The sequence below is a fragment of the Dendrobates tinctorius genome, unplaced genomic scaffold, assembly GCF_039654945.1.
Source record: "Dendrobates tinctorius isolate UK_male_01 unplaced genomic scaffold, ASM3965494v1 ptg000003l, whole genome shotgun sequence".
NCBI classification, from domain to species: domain Eukaryota; kingdom Metazoa; phylum Chordata; class Amphibia; order Anura; family Dendrobatidae; genus Dendrobates; species Dendrobates tinctorius.
In genome coordinates, this window is record NW_027361671.1 from 80,311,166 (window position 1) to 80,332,395 (window position 21,230).

At 42.7% G+C, this 21,230-nt stretch overlaps 1 protein-coding gene across 2 annotated transcripts in view; it reads left to right on the forward strand.

Annotated features, from left to right (window-relative positions):
• SLC27A6 (solute carrier family 27 member 6) overlaps positions 1–21,230 on the forward strand; it is an 84,790-nt gene that overhangs the window by 12,594 nt on the left and 50,966 nt on the right. For both annotated transcript variants that reach the window (XM_073557741.1, XM_073557742.1), the window contains exons 3-5: positions 1,381–1,590; positions 7,355–7,513; positions 14,938–15,062. In XM_073557741.1, coding sequence (XP_073413842.1) covers positions 1,381–1,590; positions 7,355–7,513; positions 14,938–15,062 — 494 coding nt within the window. The remainder of the gene's footprint in view (positions 1–1,380; positions 1,591–7,354; positions 7,514–14,937; positions 15,063–21,230) is intronic.

Below are 21,230 nucleotides of genomic sequence, written 5' to 3' on the forward strand. Positions count from 1 at the left end.
GACTAGAGATTGCCAGAAATGACCACTGTGTGGCATAAATCGCAACCATTATGAATTGTGTCCCATCCAGTTTGTTTGAGCAGAAAGGATTATGTTGGAGTCACAGATGTTATGGACCACCAAGTGAGATTGATTCTCTTAAGCCGCAAGTTAGTGCGAATAGCAAGGAACGGAGACGATGACAAACCACTACACTCATCTCTAGAATTAGCGATGTCAGCACTGGCTATCCCGGGGCTCACGTGACATTGTTATGTTACGTGAGCCCTGCAGCTAATTATTGACCATTTCACTCTTCCCTTCTTCGGACAAATCAGATATCTGGAGGAATTGAGATAGAAGCCGCAGCTCTGACTTCCTTCGGATGTCAGTTACATCCAATGGAGGAGAGTGAAGCAATGATTGTCTGCAGCGCTTTGATATGTCACATGAGCCCTGGGAGACCCAGTGCCGACACCGTTGTAATGGCGTTTGCATCGCAGGTGAGTATAGCAGTTATCTTATATAAGGGGACCATAATGATTGAGAAGGGGTTGTCAGAGGAGTGGACAACTCATTTAAATAAAACAAAAGGTTTTACCTCTACCTACACAGAAAGTGCCATAGATTCGATTTTCTTCTGCTTGTTCTGCTAAACAATGTCCACTTTTGTGAAACTGGTAAGGCCAGAACAAAACTAACAAAGTTGCAAAGTTTTTAACCACTTAACTGGTTAATTTTTTGTTTAAAGAATTGCATTCAGTGTGGTCATGAATCATTCCCTAATGTCTGTCCTTTTCCCTCATCATGGAGTAATGGCTGCAATTTATATGCATGGCACATGGTAAAAAGAGTAAGGGAAAAAGGCATGGGAGTGCTCCCCTCATGAATACAGCAGATGCCGATGACTCTTCTGTATTCCTCCGTAGGTCATGGAAGTAATAATTGCGGTAGGACAGCAGACCTATAAACTTATTGCTCTTAATGAAAGCAGCATATTATGGTGACAAACAAAAAAAGCCTCATGCACAATAAAACAAGCATCAAAAACATAACAACAAATGTGCAAGAGGCTAATTTTTTTATCATTTTGAATTGCCGGTATTTATTTTTTTAATAGATTTTTATATCTCTCAATGTTTTATTTGTGCAGATATGCCAACTGCACATGATAGTTAAAACTGCCCAATACGGATACGTTTGGATTATGGAAAGATGGTAACTCAACCTTTCAGAATAAAAAAGGGAAAAAATAAACATTGGGCGATCACTATGATGTGTTGGGTGTGGAGGACAATGCATAAACCCTTATCCCCAGTAAACCTGATGGTTTGTTCTGTGAGTATCTGATAATGAAATAATTGCTCTTGCACTTATTATGGTCCTGGTTTATTTTACAAGATATGCTTGAGTCTTTGGAAGAAGTTTTGCCAAGTCTACAAGAAGACAATATTTCAGTTTGGGTAATGGATGCAGGAACTACACTTCCAGGTGTGAATACCATCCTAGATAAACTGGAAACTGTAAAAGATGAACCTGTGCCCCCAAATCTGCGATTTGTCAGCAGTGTAAAAGCCGCAACACTCTTCATTTTCACCTCAGGGACTACAGGTAAGAACATAATGTGGTCACGAATGGCTTGCCGATTAATTTCCATTCATCATATTCAGGAACTTTTATAAGTTGAGCAAAGTATTATGATACTTTGAATACAATGAATATTACAGATGAAATGTCTGCAGTTTCTCTTACAAATCCAGTTAACTAAATGTTAAATGTCAGCAGGTCTCTTACATTATTATGTTCTATGAACATTTAGGCTATGTGCACCTGTGCAGAAATGCTGCGGAAATTTCCGCACTCCCGTCGCGGGTAAAAAGCATGCGAATTCACATGCATTTTTCCAGTGAAAAACAAGCCTTTTACAAGCATTTTCCGCTTGCAGAATGCTTGTGCATTCCAAGCAATTAACATCGCTTAGAAAAGTGATAGATAGGATGTTAAAATAATAAAAAAATAAAAATATATTGTTATTCTCACCTTCTGACGGCCCCCGATCTGCTCTGCGGCGCTCCCGGCATCTTCCGGTCCCAGTAATGCTTTGCGCGAAGGACCTGAGATGACATCACGCTCGCAAGAGCGCAACGTCATCAGCGGTCATTTGCGCAAAGCATCACTGGGCCCGGAAGATGTCGGTAGCGTGGTGAGAGGCGGGAAGGACTCTGGGGGCCATCAGAGGGTGATTATCTCTATTTTTTATTTTTATTATATTTTTTAAAGGATTATGGTACCCAGGGCCTGGAGGAGAGTCTCCTCTCCTCCAGGCCCTGGGTACCATCCGCACATGATCCGCTTACTTTGCGCATGGTGGCCATAGCTACATGCGAAAAGTAAGCAGATCAATGTATTTCTATGTATGCGGAATCGCCGCAATTCCGCAAAAAGAATGGGCATGCTGCGAATTTTTCCACTATGCGATTCCGTAGCGGAAAAATCCGCAGCATTAGCACAGCATTGCGGAAACCCATAGGATTGCATGGGATGCGTTTTCTTTGCATTTTTGTGGCGATTTCGCAGCAGAAAAACGCCATGAAAACGCATAAAAAAAACGCAACGTGTGCACACAGCCTTAGGGTGAATTCACATTTTCCAGATTTCATTGTGGTAATTTCTAAGACGGAAAATCTGTTTTTATTTATCTGAATGGGATTGTCTCAGATATACAGGACAAATGCTGAATTTTGTGTAACAAAATGTGCAACATACAAATTCACTCTCATGGTAAATGCACTCGGCATAGTCTGTGTGGATTTGCTGCCTGGATTTTGAATTCCGGATTATATCAATTCTTTCTCCAGATTTTCATTGCAAATTTTATCCTTTTTAAAGTACAGCTTTACATCCATGACAAATCCACATGTGAGGCTGGTTTCACATTTGCGTTTTTTAGCGCTGGAAAAAAACGCACACCTGCGCATGCGTTTTTTCCCCTATATTTAACATGGGTGCGCATACCTGCACGCTGGTAAGCGCATGTATGCGATTTTCATGCGCTGCGTTTTTTTGGGGTGTGCGTTGGGATTTTCCAGACGCAGCATGTTGCATTTTTTGGCCCTGCAAAAAAGCGCATGCGCACATATGCGCACGTTTTGCGCTAAAAATGGCCATTATAGCCTATGGATGCGCATATGTGCGCACTGGCATGCTCATGTATGCGTTTTTTTGCATATGCGTTTTTTTTTTTAAACCATGGAATTTAGGGGTTTGGGTTAGAGTTAGGGTTAGTTAAGGGGGTTTAGGGTTAGGGTTATGGTCAGGGTCAGGGTTAGGGTTGGGGTTTGGGTCAGGGTTAGGGTTAAGTATGGTTTTGTTAAGGATTAGGGTCATGGTTAGGGTCAGGATTAGGGTTAAGTATGGTTTTGTTAAGGGTTAGGGTTAGGGTTAGGGTCAGGGTTAGGGTTAGGGTTAGGGTCAGGGTTAGGGTCAGGATTAGGGTTAAGTATGGTTTTGTTAAGGATTAGGGTCATGGTTAGGGTCAGGATTAGGGTTAAGTATGGTTTTGTTAAGGGTTAGGGTCAGGGTTAGGGTTAGGGTTAGGGTCAGGGTTAGGGTTAGGGTCAGGGTTAGGGTCAGGATTAGGGTTAAGTATGGTTTTGTTAAGGATTAGGGTCATGGTTAGGGTCAGGATTAGGGTTAAGTATGGTTTTGTTAAGGGTTAGGGTCAGGGTTAGGGTTAGGGTTAGGGTTAGGGTCAGGGTTAGGGTTAGGGTCAGGGTTAGGGTCAGGATTAGGGTTAAGTATGGTTTTGTTAAGGATTAGGGTCAGGGTTAGGGTCAGGATTAGGGTTAGTATGGTTTTGTTAAGGGTTAGGGTCAGGGTTAGGGTTAGGGTTAGGGTCAGGGTTAGGGTCAGGATTAGGGTTAAGTATGGTTTGGTTAAGGGTTAGGGTCAGGGTCAGGGTTAGGGTTAGGGTTAGGGTCAGGGTTAGGGTTAAGTATGGTTTTGTTAAGGGTTAGGGTCAGGGTTAGGGTTAGGGTTAGGGTCAGGGTTAGGGTTAGGGTTAGGGTTAGGGTCAGGGTTAGGGTTAGGGTTAGTTAGGGTTTAGGGTTTGGGTTAGGGTTAAGTATGATTTGGTTAAGGGTTAGGGTCAGGGTTAGGGTTAGGGTCAGGGTTAGGGTTAGGGTTAGGGTCAGGGTTAGTAAAGTCATGGTTTGGGTAGTGTGAGGGGCCACCTAAAAATGTTGGAAAAAAACGCAAACGCGGTAAAAACGCGCTAAAAACGCATACAAACGCATAAAAACGCTGCGTTTTTTTCATGCATGCTCATAAAAATGCTTGAAAAAAACGCAGCAGTTGTATGCTTATGTATGCGTTTTTTCAATGCGTTTTTTTGCGGGAAAAACGCGCTGCAAAAAAAAGCAAGTGTGAAACTAGCCTGACATATGCTTATTTTTGCAGTTGATGTTATTAGATTTTCTCTCAAAAATCCAAAGAAAACCTATTTGGCCTCATTCACACCTGAATATTTTTCCACTTATGAGAAAAACAAGACTGATTTTTTTATCACACTTTGGTCAGAGTGTGGTCCGAATGTCATAAGTTTTTCTCATATGTGGTGAAAAAAAGTGTTTTTCCATCTTTTCCTATGTGACAGTCAGTGATTCGAGTGTGGTCCAAGTTTTTCACGAACCCATAGACTTGCATTGCCAATTTTGACCCGATGCTGGGATCACAATCAGCCATGTCGCCTCGATTTTCCCCAGACTGCCCTGCACTGCCCTGATGACTGGAAGTGAGCGACTGCTCTTGAGAATTGGGTCACATTCACACCTTCTGTATTTGCTCAGTATTTTACCTCAGTTTTTGGAAGCCAAATTCAGGAGAGGAACAATCAGAGGAAAAGTATAATAGAAACACGTCACCACTTCTGTATTTTTCACCCACTCCTGGTTTTCTGGCTTACAAATACTGAGGTAAATTACTGACCAAATACTGAATATGTAAACATGGCCTAAAACTTAATTCTGTCTCTGTATCTGCTCTTCCAGTTACATGGCCTAACGTGATTACCTGCAGACTACCACTATATATGCAGGTAAATAGCATTTTGTAGGTATAGTACAGTATCAGTATACATGTTTCATGCCTGCATACATGTTAAGGTACTGTCACACTTAGCGATGCACCAGCGATCCCGACCAGCGATATGACGCGGTCAGGATCGCTGGTACATCGCTAAGTGGTCGCTAGTGAGCTGCCACACAGGCAGATCTCACCAGAAACATCGCTGGGGACGGGGGTCGCTACTTACCTGTCACACCAGGCGATCCTGACGTCCTCCCGCCCGGCTCCACGCTCGTCGCTCGTCTCTCCGCAGGAAGCTGACGACGAGAAACAGTCCTGGATGTTCTCGCGCGATCAGCGATAACCAGCGGGGGAGCGGGTCGTAGGGTTAGGGTTAGGGTTAGGGTTAGGGTTAGGGTCAGGGTTAGGGTTAGGGTTAGGGTCAGGGTTAGGGTCAGGATTAGGGTTAAGTATGGTTTTGTTAAGGATTAGGGTCAGGGTTAGGGTCAGGATTAGGGTTAGTATGGTTTTGTTAAGGGTTAGGGTCAGGGTTAGGGTTAGGGTTAGGGTCAGGGTTAGGGTCAGGATTAGGGTTAAGTATGGTTTGGTTAAGGGTTAGGGTCAGGGTCAGGGTTAGGGTTAGGGTTAGGGTTAGGGTCAGGGTTAGGGTTAAGTATGGTTTTGTTAAGGGTTAGGGTCAGGGTTAGGGTTAGGGTTAGGGTCAGGGTTAGGGTTAGGGTTAGGGTTAGGGTCAGGGTTAGGGTTAGGGTTAGGGTTAGTTAGGGTTTAGGGTTTGGGTTAGGGTTAAGTATGATTTGGTTAAGGGTTAGGGTCAGGGTTAGGGTTAGGGTCAGGGTTAGGGTTAGGGTTAGGGTCAGGGTTAGGGTTAGTAAAGTCATGGTTTGGGTAGTGTGAGGGGCCACCTAAAAATGTTGGAAAAAAACGCAAACGCGGTAAAAACGCGCTAAAAACGCATACAAACGCATAAAAACGCTGCGTTTTTTTCATGCATGCTCATAAAAATGCTTGAAAAAAACGCAGCAGTTGTATGCTTATGTATGCGTTTTTTCAATGCGTTTTTTTGTGGGAAAAACGCGCTGCAAAAAAAAGCAAGTGTGAAACTAGCCTGACATAGGCTTATTTTTGCAGTTGATGTTATTAGATTTTCTCTCAAAAATCCAAAGAAAACCTATTTGGCCTCATTCACACCTGAATATTTTTCCACTTATGAGAAAAACAAGACTGATTTTTTTATCACACTTTGGTCAGAGTGTGGTCCGAATGTCATAAGTTTTTCTCATATGTGGTGAAAAAAAGTGTTTTTCCATCTTTTCCTATGTGACAGTCAGTGATTCGAGTGTGGTCCAAGTTTTTCACGAACCCATAGACTTGCATTGCCAATTTTGACCCGATGCTGGGATCACAATCAGCCATGTCGCCTCGATTTTCCCCAGACTGCCCTGCACTGCCCTGATGACTGGAAGTGAGCGACTGCTCTTGAGAATTGGGTCACATTCACACCTTCTGTATTTGCTCAGTATTTTACCTCAGTTTTTGGAAGCCAAATTCAGGAGAGGAACAATCAGAGGAAAAGTATAATAGAAACACGTCACCACTTCTGTATTTTTCACCCACTCCTGGTTTTCTGGCTTACAAATACTGAGGTAAATTACTGACCAAATACTGAATATGTAAACATGGCCTAAAACTTAATTCTGTCTCTGTATCTGCTCTTCCAGTTACATGGCCTAACGTGATTACCTGCAGACTACCACTATATATGCAGGTAAATAGCATTTTGTAGGTATAGTACAGTATCAGTATACATGTTTCATGCCTGCATACATGTTAAGGTACTGTCACACTTAGCGATGCACCAGCGATCCCGACCAGCGATATGACGCGGTCAGGATCGCTGGTACATCGCTAAGTGGTCGCTAGTGAGCTGCCACACAGGCAGATCTCACCAGAAACATCGCTGGGGATGGGGGTCGCTACTTACCTGTCACACCAGGCGATCCTGACGTCCTCCCGCCCGGCTCCACGCTCGTCGCTCGTCTCTCCGCAGGAAGCTGACGACGAGAAACAGTCCTGGATGATCTCGCGCGATCAGTGATAACCAGCGGGGGAGCGGGTCGTAGGTAAGTATCAGACACAGCGATATCGCTAGCAATATCGCTATAACATCACAAGTTATAGCGATATTGCTCGCGATGTCGCTAAGTGTGACAGTACCTTTAGATTGCTAAATAAACCCTTTCTGCATTCTAAATAGCAGTACATAACAGAAATATCCTTTTCCTTCTCACAGGTCTCCCTAAGGCAGCTGTTATCAGTCAGCTACAAACATTGCGAGGGGCAGCTGGCATATGGGGATTTGGAGGCACCCCGGATGACATTGTATACATTACTCTACCTTTGTATCATAGTGCTGCTTCTCTTATTGGGATCGGTGGATGTGTTTATCTAGGTATGTCTGTAGTTTCAGATTAACAGCACAAATCTATTTTTGTAAAAAAAAATATAGAGGTGCGATTATGCTGTGTAGTTGCCAATTGACAGAGTTAAGGGTGATGTCAGGTACATTTTTTATATGTATAGCTTTCCTATGCTTTAAGATATATGGATATATGGATAAATCCATAGATATATCCATAGATATATCCATATCTATAGATATATCCATAGATATAGCCATAGATATATGGATATATCTATGGATTTATGTATAGATATATCTATAGATACATCTATGGATAGATATATCTATGGAAATATCCATATATCTATAGATATATCTATAGATACATCCATAGATATGTCTATCTTTTGATATATCTATGGATAGAGATAGATAGATAGATAGATAGATAGATAGATAGATAGATAGATAGATAGATAGATAGATAGAGATAGATAGATAATAGCAAGGCCGATTAACAATGTTTCATTTTGAAAAAATTAACAGGAAAAAAAATGGCGTGAGCTCCCGCACAATTTTCTGCACCAGAGAGGGAAAGCTGACGGCTAGGGGCCAATATTTGTAGCCTCGGAAGGGGGTAATATCCATGGATCTTCGCAGGCTATGAATATCAGCCCGCAGCTGTCTGCGTAGCCTTTTCTGGCTATTAAAATAGGGGGACCCCCCAAAAAATGAGCACAACCCCCATCTGTGGACATCGGGCAGTCAGACCATCCTCATGGAAGTCGGTTTCTAACCGTTTGTGCAGACACATGCACATTTGTGGCCTGCTGGACATCATTTTGCAGGGCTCTGGCAGTGTTCCTCCTGTTCCTCCTTGCACAAAGGCTGAGGTAGCGGTCCTGCTGCTGGGTTGTTGCCCTCCTACTACCCCCTCCACGTCTCCTAGCATACTGGCCTGTCTCCTGGTAGCACCTCCAACCTCTGGACACTACGCTGACAGACACAGCAAACCTTCTTGCCACAGCTCGCATTGATGTGCCATTCTGGATGAGCTGCACTACCTGAGCCACTTGTGTGGGTTGTAGAGTCTGTCTCATGCTACCACGAGTGTGAAAGCACAACCAACATTCAAAAGTGACCAAAACATCAGCCAGAAAGCATTGGTACTGAGATGTGGTCTGTGAGGATGTCTTGATAATTGCCAATAATTTCCATCTGTTGTCTATTCCATTTGCACAACAGCATGTGAAATTGATTGTCAATCAGTGTTGCTTCCTAAGTGGACAGTTTGATTTCACAGAAGTTTGATTTACTTGGAGTTATATTCTGTTGTTTGTGTTCCCTTTATTTTTTTGAGCAGTGTATATATATGCAGCAACTCCTTTAACATGGCCATGCACATTAGATAAATGGCCACTGAATCCACAAATATCAGGGTAATTGGGCAGCCCTCAAGGCCAGATGCAGAGGGGAGAGAATAAAGGCCCCGTCACACATAGCGACTTACCAGCGATCCCGACAACGATATCAACGTGTCAGGATCGCTGGTGAATCGCTATGTGATCGCTGGTGAGCTGTCAAACAGACAGCTTCACCAGCGATTAGCACAGCGACGCCGCGCATGCGGCATCGCTGTGTTCAGCGCTGATTCATGTCAAAAATAGAATTAAAATAAAAAATATTGTTATTCTCACCTTCCGATGTCCCGTTCAGCATTCCCGCCTCTCTCCACGCTCCGGTCCCAGTAATCCTTTGCGAGAATTACCGCGATGACGTCCGTTCTCGCGGGATCGAGAAGTCTCGCGGTCATTCTTGCAAAGGATTACTGGGACCGGAGCGTGGAGAGAGGCGGGAATGCTGCGCGGGACGTCGGAAGGTGAGAATAGTAATTTTTTTTTTTATTATTATTTTATCGCTGATCGCTGGTCTCCCGCTGTCACAGCGATGCATGCTGGCCAGCGGGAGATCAGCGATGAAAGAAATGTCCAGAGATTTCCCAGAGCGATCAGCGATACCGGCAGGGGGGCCAGTCGCTGATCGCTGTCACACACAGCGATCTCGCTGGTGAGATCGCTGTTGTGTCACAAAACTTGTGACTCAGCAGCGATCTCGCTAGCGAGATCGCTATGTGTGACGGGGCCTTTAGGCATGTTGGATTTCAATATGATTGCTCATCTGTACTTAACTGATTCTCTGCACCTAGGCTGCTGTCAAATGCAAAACTTAAAGCTCATGGGCCCCAATGAAAAAAATCTGCAACAGGACCCCCTATAACCATAGATCTTTAATTGTATTGTTTCTCATATATCGGCCAGAGGGACGTTGTACAAAATAAGAAGTGAAAAATGCATCAAAATCAGTATCCAATGTTCTTGCAAAACCAATCAAAAATCCCAATTTTTAGATTTTTTTTATGTGAAATTTTCAACTGGAAAAATCCACATAAAAACCCTCTGTGTGAACATATACCCTTGACAGGTATGTTTATGATGACTTGTTGATGTGGATTTTGCAGCAGAATCCTCCATAATACTCATGGAATAGGCCTTTTATTCATTTCAGTGGGAAAACATATCCAAATTTGACAACAGAATCAAATAGAGCATAAAAAAACACAATGTAGAAATACAGCGTGTAAAAATATGCTCCCAAAAATGAATTTTTCAGACAGAAGATCAGTAAAATAACTCAGTGTGAACAGTAGAATATGTTGACAAGATGTTCTTTGATATGTATGTTTCTGGCTGAAAAAGTGTGTTAAAAGTCTTTAAAAAACACGCCAACATTTAGGCTATGTGCACACGTATGCAGAAAATTTCTGCATAAAATCCTGAATCCTTCCCAGAAAACGTGCGTTTTTTTCTGCACGTTTTTTGAGCAAAAAAAACGCGCGGGGTTTTTTGTGGTTTATTTCCGTGCGGTTCCAGACCCATAGAAAATAGCTAAAAATGCTGAATTTTCCGCGAATTAATGAGCATGTTGCGTTTTTTACCGCGAAGCGGTTTTTTCGCAGTAAAAAACGCATACATCTGCACAAAAATTGCGGAATTCATTTAAATGAATGGAGAGCTTGTTTTAAGCGTTTTTTACGCTGTTTATTTGGTAAAACCGCGAAAAAAATGCTACGTGTGAACACAGCCTTATTTTTTCAATTTGTTATAATTTTGTATGTGATTTTTGGGGGGCATGCAACTTTTTTTTCTTCTTCTATTAATTCTGTAGCCAGATTTGGATCTTTTTCGGGCAAAAATATAATATTGAAATGCTGCTTCTTTTTCACGGTTAAATCAAAAACAAGATCTAAAGATTAATTTGAAGTGCCACAATACAATACCTCAACCCGTCTGTCCCCCTGGTAGTGTACGGTAAATTACCCAGAAACAGAAATAGCACTAAACAGTTTCAAGATAAAAACATAAATTTTATTGTTAACGTAATAATGCTTTTTTTTAACTCTATATTGTATAATGCACTCCCCATAGGCAGACTGTATAGTATAATGAATTCCACATAGGCAGCCTCTGTAGTGTAATGCACTCCCCATAGACAGCCTCTGTAGTGTAATGCACCCCCATAGGCAGCCACTATAATGTAATGCACCCCCTTAGCCACCCTCTGTAGTATAATGCACCCCCATAGCCACCCTCTGTAGTATAATGCACCCCCATAGCCACCCTCTGTAGTATAATGTACCCCCATAGCCACCCTCTGTAGTATATGCAACCCCATAGTCACCCTCTGTATATGCAGCCTTATAGCCACCCTCTGTATATGCACCCTCATAGTCACCCTCTGTATATGCACCTCATAGTCACCCTCTGTATATGCACCCCCCATAGCCACCCTCTGTATATGCATCCCAATAACCACCCTCTGTATATGCACCCCCATAGCCACCCTCTGTATATGCACCGCCATAGCCACCCTCTGTCTATGCACCCCCATAGCCACCCTCTGTATATGCACCACCATAGCCACCCTCTGTATATGCACCCCCATAGCCACCCTCTGTATATGCACCGCCATAGCCACCCTCTGTCTATACACCCCCATAGCCACCCTCTGTTTATGCACCGCCATAGCCACCCTCTGTATATGCACCCCCATAGCCACCCTCTGTATATGCACCCCCATAGCCACCCTCTGTATATGCACCGCCATAGCCACCCTCTGTATATGCACCCCCATAGCCACCCTCTGTATATGCACCCCCATAGCCACCCTCTGTATGTGCACCGCCATAGCCACCCTCTGTATATGCACCCCCATAGCCACTCTCTGTGTATGCAGCCTTATAGCCACCGTCTGTATATGCACCCCCATAGCCACTCTCTGTATATGCAACCCCATAGCCACCCTCTGTATATGCACCTCCATAGCTACCCTATGCATATGCACCCCCCATAGCGATCCTCTGTATATGCACCCCCCATAGCGATCCTCTGTATATGCACCCCCATAACCACCCTCTGTATTGCACCACCATAGCCATCCTCTGTATATGCACCGCCATAGCCACCCTCTGTATATGCACCCCCATAGCCACCCTCTGTATATGCACCCCCATAGCCACCCTCTGTATATGCACCGCCATAGCCACCCTCTGTATATGCACCCCCATAGCCACCCTCTGTATATGCACCCCCATAGCCACCCTCTGTATGTGCACCGCCATAGCCACCCTCTGTATATGCACCCCCATAGCCACCCTCTGTAGTATAATGCACCCCCATAGCCACCCTCTGTAGTATAATGCACCCCCATAGCCACCCTCTGTAGTATAATGTACCCCCATAGCCACCCTCTGTAGTATATGCAACCCCATAGTCACCCTCTGTATATGCAGCCTTATAGCCACCCTCTGTATATGCACCCTCATAGTCACCCTCTGTATATGCACCTCATAGTCACCCTCTGTATATGCACCCCCCATAGCCACCCTCTGTATATGCATCCCAATAACCACCCTCTGTATATGCACCCCCATAGCCACCCTCTGTATATGCACCGCCATAGCCACCCTCTGTCTATGCACCCCCATAGCCACCCTCTGTATATGCACCACCATAGCCACCCTCTGTATATGCACCCCCATAGCCACCCTCTGTATATGCACCGCCATAGCCACCCTCTGTCTATACACCCCCATAGCCACCCTCTGTATATGCACCGCCATAGCCACCCTCTGTATATGCACCCCCATAGCCACCCTCTGTATATGCACCCCCATAGCCACCCTCTGTATATGCACCGCCATAGCCACCCTCTGTATATGCACCCCCATAGCCACCCTCTGTATGTGCACCGCCATAGCCACCCTCTGTATATGCACCCCCATAGCCACCCTCTGTGTATGCAGCCTTATAGCCACCGTCTGTATATGCACCCCCATAGCCACTCTCTGTATATGCAACCCCATAGCCACCCTCTGTATATGCACCTCCATAGCTACCCTATGCATATGCACCCCCCATAGCGATCCTCTGTATATGCACCCCCCATAGCGATCCTCTGTATATGCACCCCCATAACCACCCTCTGTATTGCACCACCATAGCCATCCTCTGTATATGCACCCTAGCTACCCTATGCATATGCACCCCCATAGCCACCCTCTGTAGGATAATGCACCACTCCCCCATAAACTAAATACTCACCTATCTTCCTCCTGGTTCCTGCGTTGATCCCGCTCATCTCCGACTGCAGGCGCCGGGTACTGACTTCATAGCGCTTGCTCCTTCTGTCATCAATGCGGTCAGTTGTGTCGGCATGTAGCCGACACCGCTTAATCTGCGATGACGGGCGGGGGGCCCACTGCTGGCACCGGGCCCCCCCGCCTGCTCAGGGGCCCATAGCGGCCAGACTCTCCCTGCTCTGCCGCAAAGTGCATCTGTAGCGTAGCGCCGGGTGGGCCCCCTGAGAGCGCGGGGCCCGGGGCCACCACCCCCTCTGCCCCCCCCTGTAGCTACGCTACTGATGAGGCGATTACCTGGGGTGCTAAAGCCTATGTTGGCACAAAATTCACCCCTTCCCTATACTGGTAAATGAATGATGATTGCAAGCACCACTTACGGTATTCTTAGAGCATTGCAGAGGGTGACCACTTCCGTGTGCTGCCTATGCAGAGCACAGCAGACAAGATGAGATTGTCATCAGCTGTTCTATTCTGCATAGGCAGCAATTAGGATGAAAAACTCTAAGCATAATGAAATGAGCTTTGTCATCTTGGACGCTGTTTGTGCAGAATGCAGCAGTTGATGAAAAACTCGACAGCTACATGCTGCATAGGCAGCAACCGAGATGAAAAGCTGAGCGGATTGTGAATAAAGACCATATGGAATCATGTGAAATGTAAGAGCTAGGGTAAGGAATAGGGTTAGGGTTAGACATAGGGCTAGGCTGATGGCTAGGTGTAGTGTTGGAGATAGGATTAGTGTAATAAAATACCTACTATAAAAAATGTAATAAAAAAGAATATTGTAACAGTGTATAGCTTATTATTTTTTAATGCGTGTCAGTTTTCATCAAAAAGCAGAAAAAAACAACAGGGTCAAAGGTCAAACTATAATGACTTCATTATTTTTTTACAATACAATACTTAAGCCTGGAGGATTTGGGACTGGTGGAAGGGAAAGGCTAAAAGTGAAAGGTTTAGGGGGCACAAAACACTTGTCATGCCCTGGTCTCTGGCAACCCTCGCCATACCACTGTTTGCAGAACAAACTCAGCGAGGTGCACTTAGTACTTGGAGTGTTCTGCACATTTTATGTTGTCCTTTACATAGGTCAAATACTTAAATATAATTATAATAAAAGCAAAATAGCTTTGTTAGGAATAGACAAGTTTTAACGGATAACTGTCAGAGTTATAATTCATTAATGCCTTAAGATATAAATTCCATAATTTAATTTCTCATATAAACGGCAATAAATTGCAAAAGAGCTCTAGTCAACTAAAGCTTCAAAGGTGGAGAAATGATCTTACAGCCAATATTTTCATGTTTCCTTAGAATTAAAGTGTAGATTTATTCACCGATGTAAAATTTATAACTATTATTTTATCTTGAGATTCCTTAACTTTAAAGGGTTATATTAACCCCCAAAAACTATCCCATATACATGAAATGTAGGATAACTTGCTGATTGCTGGGTGTTCGACAGCTGGGAACCCCAGCAATCCCAAGATTAGGGCTTTGGAATCCCTAGAATGGGTCTTTGAAGCCCCTTCCTGAATTTAGGGAAGACATAGATGCATGTGCGGCCTCCATTCACTGGCTATGGGACTAGTCGAGCATGGCACTTGGCAGTCCCATAGTCATTTAATGGACATTACATAGAGCATTTGGGCACCAAGGGATCAGCAAGATATCTTCTATCCTATACCTTGTATTTTGGGGAATAACACTTTAAGTATGCAGCCAAATGTCTCAATGTTTTTCTGATGGACTTATTTTTATATGAAATGTACAGGAACAACCTGTGTATTGAGGAAAAGGTTTTCAGCGAGCCAGTTCTGGATTGATTGCAAAAAGTACAATGTGACAGTGTTTCAATACATTGGAGAGCTGTGTCGCTATCTATGTAATCAGCCTGTGGTAAGTCTTAAATTTTACAATTTACCCTTTATGACCTTTAAATGTATTGTCCTAGTGTATATTATCTTATGTTTCAGTTATGTACTTGTCGAAGTTTAGGCCTCGTTGACATGGCACAGCCTTTTGAACGGAGCCTGCGACACAGCACATGATCCTTACGGTTTTATAATATGTATCTGTTTGCAATATGGTGATTCTTACAATGCTCCTACCAGAAAATACTTCCGAAATACAACATACAGTGGAACTGTTTAAGAATTTGTAAGAAACAATATGTTTGCCTCAAATAAAAGTAGTTAGGTATGCAAAGGTATAGTATGGGCCTATATATATTTATTGGTGTTGGATTACCACATGAATCCATAATATTGCCATATGAATAAACCTGACTTTTGGATATGGGACGGAACCTCACTCCATTTTAAAACAATCATAACTACAGTAAACCTAAACACTGGAATAAATACGCAGAACACATTATTTTGTTGGTCAATATGGCCACAGCTTTAGGCTGGTTTCACATTAGCGTACCGGGGCTCTGCGAAGGGCTGTCTACTTCCTCCCTGAAGCTCTGCCCACTTCCGCACTTCTTCCATTTAGGCTGCCTAGTTCTGCATGTTTCCTGCATGCCTATCTTTAACATTAGGTACGCAGGACATGCGGATATATGCTGATGTGCGATTTTGACGCACCCGCCGTCTGCGCAAAACGCAACTTATTGCGTTCCCGTGCGGTCGGCGGGCGGGTCAAAACAATGCATCCGCATACATCCGTATGTCCTGGGTACCTAATGTTAAAGATAGGTACTCAGGACGCATGCAGAAGTAAAGGGCCTATACAGAAGAAGTACAGAAATGGGCGGAGCTTCAGGGAGGAAGTACGCAGCCCTTCGCAGAGCCCCGGTACACTAATGTGAACCTAGTCTTACTTAAATCACAGGATTAAAACAAATAGTTGGAGTCAGGTGACATGCTTATACATTGGGATTCCCAAGTACTGTGATCTCCCCAGCTGTCTGACATACAGCACCCAGACATACAGCCATATAGGGGCGGCACGCACTGGGGGCCATTCAAGCAGAGCCAGTAAACTTTCATGCACCAATGATCCTATTATCTTCACTCTTTTGCTCAACCACCGCGCCCGCCCCTGATTGGCATCCTTGTGGCTGGCCACCAAAGCTAAGCCTGTTCACCACCATGAGGTTTTACATCCTCTCTTAGCTAAAATGAGTCCACCTTAACTTGTCTGCAACTTCCACCTGACTCCTAAACCGCAAAGCTGTAACGGGTTATAAATTCCAAGCCACATATGAAACTTTTATACATTTTTTTATTTTTTGTAATAAATAACCTCCGACTCACAAACGTGTCATCCTACAGCGCTCAGGAGAGGAAAAAACCCCTGTGGAGGAGACCTCTAGGGAACCATGGCTGAAGGATGGCCCTTCCCTTGGGCTTAGAGGTTAATGCTAATGTTAACTCTTTATAGCCATGATAAAATTGGACCTGGTACAAGATATACAATGGCTAATTAACAAATACAATAAATCATTCATTATGAATAATTAAAGAAAACGTTTTAGGACAGTGATTATAACAGGGTGGGAGGGCGGGTGATATTTCCTCCAGTTCATCCGATGAGAGAAAGTGGGATAGAGACAGAGAGTTACCTCTTCTATATAAGCCCACCCTCCTCACAGTAACACACCAGGCACAGACACAATGTGCTCCTTCCTGTTAAAGCAACATCGCTCTTGCTTAAAATCTACACCACTATACAAACAAAGCTACAGGAGTTAAAGGTCCTCCCCTCCCAAAGTCATGTCCCCCTCTGCCTAGTGCTCTGGTGGTTTATGTAACATTGATAAGTGTAGAGGATAGGAGTAATATAAACTGGCTTACGCCTGTATTGCAATGTCATGATTTGCAAACGTCATTACGTACTTGAAAATAGTCTTTACTTGTTATCAGCTGAGAAAAGTACATATGGGGCAAATACATGTTTAGATTATTTTCCATGCATATATTAATAAAATAAAGATAGGAGAAACATGGTATTGGGGTAAATTTTCAATTTTTGGTCAGCTCAAAATGCAATAAACTATTATACAGCTCCTATGAATCACTGCTATACACACTTAATGCACACATGAATTATTTGACTAGAGATAATAATGGCGTAATGTGGAAAAGTTGCCCATATAGTTTTAGAACACTTAGATAGTAAGCAGTGTGAAACCATGGTATATGGTACCATTAATACGTGATTGACAAAAGAGTGTCTTTTTAGCACAATCTAGACCGTATGGGTTGGCATTCTTTTTTTTAGCTCTATGGAATAATGTATGTGGCTGCACCATCCCTTGCAGAGTCATACGGTAACAAATTTACCATACAGTATTAACTCTGGGCTTCGCCCCAGTGACTGACTTGACTATAGAGTGACATACATTAGAGCCTTTCATCAGAGTTAAGTATCAGGAAATCCTTCCACGATATAAAACTGGTGGAGAGTAAAAAAATACAGATTAATAAATACTAATTTTAAGGAGCTTGACTTGTCAAGGACTCGTACAGCGATGGCCTATCTATAGGATAGTTAATATACATCAGATTAATGGGAGTTTGATAACCAACATCCTACCAATTAGGTCCTGCGGGTGGAAGGAAGTAAATAGTCCCCAAAACATCACAGGTCCATTCTGTAAAAGTTATCCATTTGGTGAAGCCTAGCAGATCTTAGAAGGGATCTCATGTACAAACTTTGTGCAAGCCACTCTACTTAGCAGGTCCCAAAGGTACCCAGTGGCAGATATTAAACAAAATCAGAACGCAGGGATGAAGTCAAGAGGAAGCACACAAGCAGAATGATCAGACAAATGGGTAAGCAATAGGTATCAAACTCGCAGTCAGATAGCAGGGAATAACAGAAGAAACAATTGGGATTGGTACATATTAGTGATGAACGAGTATGCTCGTTGCTCGGGAGGTCTCCGAGTATTTGGAAGTGCTCGGAGATTTAGTTTCTGTCCCTGCAGCTGCATGATTTGCGGCTACTCGACAGCCTGAATACATGTGGAGATTGCCATCACTAGTACATATACCTATTTCTGGCAATTCCCAACAGTTTAACCCCTTACTGACTAAGCATAATTGATCAAATCTAACACTTTATGTGATAACTCTGGAATGCTTCCATATATCCCAGTGATTCTGAGATTGGTTTTCATGACACATTGTACTTTATGTTAAGTTTTGTTAGTTTTTGTTATCGTACTTACAGTATAAGCCAATATGTTTTGCATTTATTCATGAAAATATTGGAAATTTGATAAAATTTTAGAGCAATTTATAATTTTCAAGCGTTTAATGTTTATATCCTTAAACCAGATATTCATATCACAAAAACAGTTAATAAATAACATTTACCATATGATTTCTTTGTTGAGATATTAGAAAGGTTAAAAGTTTAGTGATTTAGTGACTTTGAGCGGACCTATATATAGTTTAAAATCCACCAAAATGATAGCATTTTAAAAATAGCAACACTCAGGGTACGTTCCCACATTCAGGAATTGCTGTGGTTTTGACTCTGCATATTTATGCAGCATCAAAAACACAGTGGCCACATGTTACAGCCTAGTGGATGGGATTTCGAGAAATCTCATGTCCAATATGCGCAAATGTGCAGTTGTGGATCACTCATGGAAACTGATATGCGGTGCGTCTTTCAAGACCGCAGCATGTCAATTATTTCTCTTGCGGAACCATGAAAAAAGGATGCATCATCATGTAGCACAACAACAATAGCAAAGGAGAGATACGCTAATGATGCGCACACCTCAATAAAACCAACAATAAAAATAGAAACTTTATTAAACAACATACATAAACCAAGTACACAACCTGCATACTAAAGCATACATAATATTATCCCTGACAATCATGAACAAAGTGGATGATATTAGTTTCTACAAGGAAATCAGTCCCGACTATGCAATATACAGTAGCTATACAGAATATGACATAACAAATGTATACGCAGTTTGACAACAACATAGCCAAGGAAGAAAATGTACTCCCTGGCAGTGATGTATAGTAATAGCAATCATATATACAGTGTGTAACACCTACATAGCAATAACATCATAGAGTATTAGCAGTAATACTGTACAGGACAGTCAATTGGGGCTGCACACTGTAACTGTCAATCATGTAGGAATAGTAAATCTGTATGCGGTTTAGTCAGTGATCCAGCTGAGTCACAAGTATAAATGGCATTTCATTTAGTAGAAGAAGAAGAAAACTAGCTGGTTCAAATTATAAGCTATAGCTCTATATATAGGGCAGGTTCACCCAAGAGAGGCCATGGTACAGGTTATCCCAGACACCCTACGTGTATCGCTGTGAAACACAGCTTCATCAGGGAAAGAGCACTTTCTCCAAGATCCTGTCCCAATATGTAGTATGTATAATAATAATATTAGCAAATGCCTCCAATTATAAATGTAGTCTAGTTTTTCTGATTCGCTTTGTCTCTTTCCTCATGTGCAGGCATTGCAGGACCTTAGGTATCCATGGTTATGACCACTGATATAGTGACAGTTAGCTAGCAAGTAGTTGTAACCTTGGATGTCTAAGGTCCTGAAATGCCTGCACATGAGGAAAAAGACATAGCGAGTCAAAGAAACTGTACTACATTTCTAATTGGAGTAATGTGCTAATATTATTATTATTAGACCTAATACATACTAGGATAGGATCTTGGAGATGGGAATACCCCTTTAAGAGTGGTGCCCTATAGGTAAAGGTACTGTCAAACTTAGCTATGCACCAGCGATCCCGACCAGTGATATGACGCGTCGCTCGTCGGCGCCACAGGAAGCCCAGCAGGAAGCTGACGACGAGAAACGTCCCAGCGGGGAGCCGGTCGGAGGTAAGTACCAGACATAGCGATATCGCTAGCAATATCGCTGCTACGTCACTAAAAACAGTGACATTATAGCGATATTGCTAGCGATATCGCTTAGTGTGACAGGCCCTTAACAGCAAGGAGGTAATTAGACCTGCTGACTAACAAGTTTTTGTAAACACAATCACTATCCCTGTCTGGACAGCACCACAAATCATAGCCACACCGGTACACTTTGCTTGCCCATGTCGCCAATTCATATTGGTATTGCCACCTCCTCCATTGTCAGTGTGGCCCACATATTAAGTGTGATGCCACCTGGCGACAAAGGCAGACCATACCGGAGCAGGACCAGATAAGGATGTAATATGTACAATGTGTAGCGTGTACATAGGTGGTTTCCATGTACTGCAGCTCTGTTCCTATTCACTTCATTAGGAGCTGATCTTCATTACCCATGAACAACTCCTACACAAAGGATGTAGCAAAGTCCTGGACAAGCCCTTTAAATATATATCATACATTCTAATGTTTTACTTATATAGTTGAACATTTAAATAAGCTCCTGCTCTGTGAATGGAGACGGTAAAGTTGTCCTTTCTGTAGAATTTAATAAGGGGAAAGAGATACGATGTAAGAAGAATTTTATGAGGGTGTGTGCCTTCTTTGCCGACTTAAAAGTTGTGTTGAGATTACTAAGTAAGGTGTGGAACTTGAGAAAATCTCACGCTGTATCGTTTGCGACAGTGACAGCTTTTGCTTCATTTGTTATTATTGTCAAAATACAGGACATCTCTGTTTCTTAACAAGGCATGATAGATTTATGGAGAGTCTGTCATTCATTCTGAGAAATCAAAGCGTCTGTGCTACTTCTTTTTATTCAAAGTGAGTTTCTAAGAAGCATTTAAGAAATTTTTAGCTAAAAATTAATGGCGAATCTCTCATTGATTCTGAGAAATCAAAGCATCTGTGCTGTTTCTTTTTATTCAAAGTGGGTTTCCAAGAAGCGTTTAAGAAATTTTTAGCTAAAACTCTCACACCCACAAACTGGCTTGAAAATTACCTATTTCCTAAACTCCTTAGGGGCTTTTCTGAAAATCTACATTTTTAACTTCTTAAAAGGAATCTTTCAACAGGTATAGCAGATGGTTTAAATCCAATTTGGGATAAGTCAGAGAACAGCTGATTGGACTTCTTGAAAAAATATTTAAAAGTAATATACTTTATTCAAATAACCATTAAAAAACGTCATTA